At 51.4% G+C, this 5426-nt stretch overlaps 1 protein-coding gene across 1 annotated transcript; it reads left to right on the plus strand.

Annotated features, from left to right (window-relative positions):
• Positions 1-4128: 4128 nt before the first annotated feature.
• On the plus strand, positions 4129-5403 carry EAH_00049790 (hypothetical protein, conserved; the record flags this gene model as incomplete). The annotated part of the gene is made up of 2 exons (XM_013394335.1): positions 4129-5069; positions 5223-5403. The coding sequence occupies 2 exons, from the start codon at positions 4129-4131 to the stop codon at positions 5401-5403; spliced, it is 1122 nt and encodes a 373-aa protein (XP_013249789.1).
• Positions 5404-5426: the final 23 nt, after the last annotated feature.

Consider the following 5426-nt stretch of genomic DNA (forward strand, 5'->3'; position numbering starts at 1 on the left):
CTGCACATACCACAAGAAAAAGAAAAACGAATGCCTGCGTTCTATTGGCAACAGGTTGGCTCTCTTCGTAGGCGAGCCGTGGGAGGCTGCGGCGAGCGCAGCAGCTCTTGCACAACATCAGCAGCAGCAAGGTCTGTTTGAATCTGCTCGTGCAAGTCTTCTGGAGGCGCTGCACATCCTCCGGAAGGCGAAGGGGAGATTTGCTGCAAGTGATGCAGCAGCAACTTGCCCTGGGGGGAATCCACAGGGGCTAAGAAACAGAAACTATCAACGCATTTTCTCATGCGCGTTGCACCGACTAGCGCTTCTTCAGTCGTACTTGTTGATTCCTAGCCTCCTCAAACAAGGCAACGAATACAACGCAGCGTTGCTGCTCTTGAGAGTCTCTTCACATATTGCAGAGTGAGCTGCGCAGATCTTTCATGTGCTCTCTTCGAACAGCTAGCCACCTAGCTAGCCAGCTAGATAGATAGATAGCTAGCCAGCTAGATAGATGGTTAGCTAGCCGTTGATACGCTCACGTCCTGTAGTGTTGTCGTTCCTTCGCCTTCCTTTTAGGCATATTTTTTTAAAAATGTATAAGTACATAGCACACAATTGCTTGTGTTTGTTTGCTGGCAACGTTGGGTGTGGCTGCCACAACTCTCTGCTTATTCGCCCTTTGATCCAACTTCCTGTATAAAGGATTTAGAAGGAACAAGAGATAAGAGCTGACTTCCAATGCTCTGCTTCGCCTTAAAGCAGGCAGCTGCTATTCATAGTCTCAGCTCACGAAGGTAGCCGGAGGGCAGCGATAGCTCTTCACAGGATATGTAGTCAAATAAAAGTTATGCAGAAAGCGTTTCAGTAGTGGTCCATGGCGATTTCCTCTTGAATAATCGTAAATAGATAGCGGCTTTACCTGATGGGCATTCTGTTTCTCTCTTTGCAGCTTTCGGCCCCAAGCCGCTTCGATTTTGGCTTCCACGTTGCTTACAGGAGCTGCTGCAGGCTTCCCTGCTTCTGCTGCTGCTGTAGCAGGTGCGCCGCTTCTGTCGCCGGAGGTGAAGGCGGGCGTACCAGCGCATCATCGTAGAGCAGTTGAACGCATTCTTAGGCTTAAACAACCGGACTCTGCCAGAAAAGGCTCTTCTCCATGTCTAAGCTGTGCCGCTGAGATAGACGACGATGAAGTGCAGTGCCCCTCCTGCAAGGTGGGTTCAAAACAGCCAAAATGCTGCATATAACATATATATATATATATATATTACCTTCGTCGTCGCCTAATAGCCATGCCAGTAGTACGGAAGACCTTGCTTTTGCATGCCGTCAACGTCTTCTCCTCGCAAGTGCTGTTCTGAGATTGCGTGAGTTTGTTTGCAGCAATTGGCCCCCCTATGCGCCGCCTCGGGGCTGCGCTTAGCCGGCGACCGCTGCGCAATGTGCCCCGTTTGCCATTTTTCTGTGAACGTGAGTCATTGTAGGGGTAGAGCAGAAGTGTATTTAAAGGAGACGCACACGGCAGGAGAGTTAAAAAGTTTGTGTAAACAGAGCTATGAACCCCATACGAAAGCTGGCTAGCTAGCAGCTGCGTTAGCTAGCTAGCTAGCAACCTACCACAGCTACCACGGCTAGTTTGCGCATCAAATCGCTTTCTGTTTGCAGGAGGAGGCCGTCGAGCGTCTTCAAACTCACTCACAGTGCTGTCCGTTGTGCAGCCAACCCCTAGAAAAGGAAAACTGGATGCTGATGCCACTGAAGGACGCGGCCCCAACTGCTCTATACATGCACAAGGGAGCATGCACTACAGAGTTTTAGAAGCGGCGAAGCAGCTACCCCTAAACCCTCAGGCTTAAAACCACCCACGCGCACAGTGAATGCATGCAAGGGAAACTTGCAGGCGTTGGGCTGTACATGAAAGCCCCAGGGAAGGTGGAATAATCATGCTAGCCGCTTTGGCAGCCCGCTCATCTTCTTAGGGTTCCATAGGCGGCTGTGCATGAAAAAAACTGAACATAATGGTGCAGAGGGAAAACGGCAGCATAAACCATTGTTTCAACAAATTGACTCGCGTGTCAAAGCCAAACCGAAGGAGGGGCTGTCTGCATTAACCCTCTCCAGTACAGCTCACAAGATATCGTTCAAACAGAAAATAAGGGGCTCGTCTCACAAACAACGATCCAATGATGATGCCAACTGCATCTCTCTTCCTGCCGCGCTTCAAACGAACTGCAACTCCGGAGTGCTTAGCGGGCTGGTGGCCATTAGAGATGACAAATTTTTATTGTTGCATCCTTCCATGTTCCTGAATTCTCTCTTGTGCTCTCTGCTGTCACCACCCGAGCATATATATATATATATATATGTTAAACATACATATATGTACATATATATATGCATATATATATGTAGCAGCAAGGCCAGCATAAAGTCGCCGAGAGCCCAAACAGTAGAGGTGATTCATTATTACTTCGGCGAGAATGGGCCGTTTCCGGGATGGGTACAGTGAAAAAGTCGTTTCTTCTTTGCAGGTTTTACTTCGTTTTTTCTGAAAGGGTGGGATTGCCTCTCAAGTCAGCCAAGCCGCCACAATGCCTGGGTCTCCTGGCGGCACCTTCGATGAAGTGCAGAATACAACAATTAAAAGGATTAAGCCGAAAATCGAATGCTAATACCAGCAGTTCTACTCTTTACTAAGCAGAACAGAGAACCCACAGTCAGCGCAGCCCCTGGTGGCGGCGCTCCTTTTCAAACCGAAATATTCATTTCTACTTAGGGTTCGCAGGATTCTACCAGTGCGAGCAGCAGGGTTGTTGAGGAAATATAGATACATGTGCCTGATGACGGCAACAAACAACAATCAAAAGGCTTTAATAGCCTTAATTGCCTTATAGGGAAGCAGCAAAACAATGTATGTGGTCAGGGTTCCCAGGAAGCATGCAGGACGAGAAAAGCACCGGTAGACACTGCAGGCAATGGGTTGTTGTACGATATGGAGAGAAAATATCACTTCTCTTTGAAGCAAAAGCCCCTCATTAGCAGCATACTGCAAGATTGCAAGGGTAAATGCAGAAGAAAGATAAGGCAGACCAGGCAAATTCTGTGGAGTACCCAAGTGCATGCAACAGTTGCTTCAAGTGCATGCAGCAGTTGCTTTGGGAATAGTAAAAAACGATTTTCTCAAACCGTAGGAAAGTATTTTATGATAGAGAACACGATCCTCCCCCACTGCGCTTCCACATACAAGGAGTTACACCGTATATATCTGTGCTGTCTCGGGCTTATGCTTCTGCTGCTATCGTTCCTGATGCATGCATTAACGCAGCAGAGAAATGCCAAGCAAGACATTCTCCTTCAGCTGCTAACCTCCTCTCAAGTAGAAATAAACATAATCCCGGCTTCAGATAGATAAAAGGCTCCACACACTGACTGCTGCGGGCGCCTTGACTAGATTGATGCTAGATTGTGTAAAACGCTATGCTGCTGTTGCTGCTACAACAGCAGCAACAGCAGCAACAGCAGCAACAGCAGCGACAATCTGCTAATGAAAGACAAGCTGTTGCTGCAGCAAAGGAAGACACACGGAAACCTTACACGAATGCTCTGCTGCAGTTTTAGGACTCACCAGCGCAGGTGTATACTGTTCTCTCATCTACTCCCAGCCTATTTCTAATAAAAATAAAAAATAAAACACAAACAAGAAGACTAAAACCTAGTACCTAAACATTAATGAGTAGAGTTGAGGAGAGAGTCCAGGAGCAGCAGCAACGGGCGCCGCCCCGCGATGGGGGGTGGCAGCAGCAGCAGCAGCGGCAGCAGCAGCTGCTGCTGCTGCCGTAGCGTAATCTGCCGTTGTTGCTGCAAAAAGTTATTTTAGTAGTGTTTCCTTCGTTATTAGCAAGCAGTGAGGCCTTTTGATTCAGGAGATACACCCTATCTGCGCGTACTGTCGCGGCCGTCTGCTGCCGCTGCTGCTGCTGCTGGCGCCGCTGCTGCTGCTGCTCCTGCTGCTGCTGCTGCTGGTGCGTCCTTGCGAGCAGCGTGTGGCATCTATTGCGTGTATTGCTGTTTAGTCGCATCCTAGAGTTGCTGCTGCAGGACAGAGCAGCAACATAGCCCTCAGTTGCAGTATACGTACACCCCGCAAGGATGTGCGCCTGGCGGAAGCTGCAGCAGCAGCGGCTGTTGGTGCTGCTCGGGCTGCTGCTCCTTTCGGGTGTCTTTGCTGCAGTGTCAGCAAAGGAGGCGTCTAAAGGGGGCGCAACAGAGGCAGCAGCTCCTGCTGCAGCGCAACGGGAGCAGCAGCCTGCAGCTGCGGAGAAGCAGCAGTCCACAGCAGCAGCAGCAGCAGCAGCAGCAAGCGACCTAGCAACATGCAACAAGAAGCTCATGTACGCGGAGCAGCGGGCGGATAACGCGGAGAGCGACTTGCTAGCATTTAGACAGAAACATGAGGAGTCGCTTGCCGCCTGCACGAGTAAGCTGCAGCAGCAAACGCAGCAGCAGAACACGCATCAACAGCAGCAAGCGGAGGCCTTGCGTACTCGGCTCAACGAGGAGCTTAAGGCAAAGTCAGAACTTGAGGCAGCACTGAGGAAGCAGCAGCAGCAGCAGCAGCAGTCTGCCACAGAGATTGAAGACCTTGTTCGAGACTTAGAGAAGGCCCGTGCGGAGGTGCAGCACCACCAGCAGCAGCACCAGCAGCTGCGGGACCGCGTGCAGCGCATGCAGCAGCAGCAGCAGCAGCAAGGCGGAGCTGCAGGTACAGTCGACAAGGCCAGGGAAGTAGCTTCTGATCTTGCCCAAATATACATGGCTGCTTTTGATGTGGCTTCATCAGCGGTGCCGCTGTCTGTGCGCGATGCAGCGCAGCAGCAGGCAGCAGCAGCAACAGCAGCAGCAGGAGAGCAGCTCAGCAAGGTGTATGTACACATCGAGCCCTATGTTGAGACAACCAAGGACTTATACTTCACCTACATCCACCCCCACGCCTCAGCAGCAACTGTTTGGGCTATTAACACCGGCAGCAGCGCAGCAAGAAAGACAGCAGCAGCAGCAAATGAGCAGCTTGACGCTATCCTCGCTGCGGTGTACGTACACCAGCCCCACCTGAAGCCGATGGTGCCTGCAGACTTCCAGGGGCGGCTGCTGCTCGTTCTGCTGCTGCTTGCTGCTGCCTACTTGTCGGGTTGTGTGCTGCTGCGTTGCTTCCGCCTTGTTTGTGGCTGCTGCTGCCGCCGCAGGAGCCGCAGCAGGCGCAGCAACAAGAAAGTCTTTGCTGCAGACACTGCAGCAGCAGCAGCAGCAGCAACACCGGGCGGCAAGACGCCAATGGGCCACCACCAGCGCTTCGGGAGGGAAGCTGCGCAGACACCCCAGCCTATGCCTCCCCGCCCCTTCGATTTGGATAAGAGAAGGAAGTAATGAGCTGCTGCTGCTGCTGCTGC

The sequence above is a fragment of the Eimeria acervulina genome, genomic scaffold (genome assembly GCF_000499425.1).
Source record: "Eimeria acervulina Houghton genomic scaffold, Eah_scaff815, whole genome shotgun sequence".
Taxonomy (NCBI): Eukaryota; Apicomplexa; class Conoidasida; order Eucoccidiorida; family Eimeriidae; genus Eimeria; species Eimeria acervulina.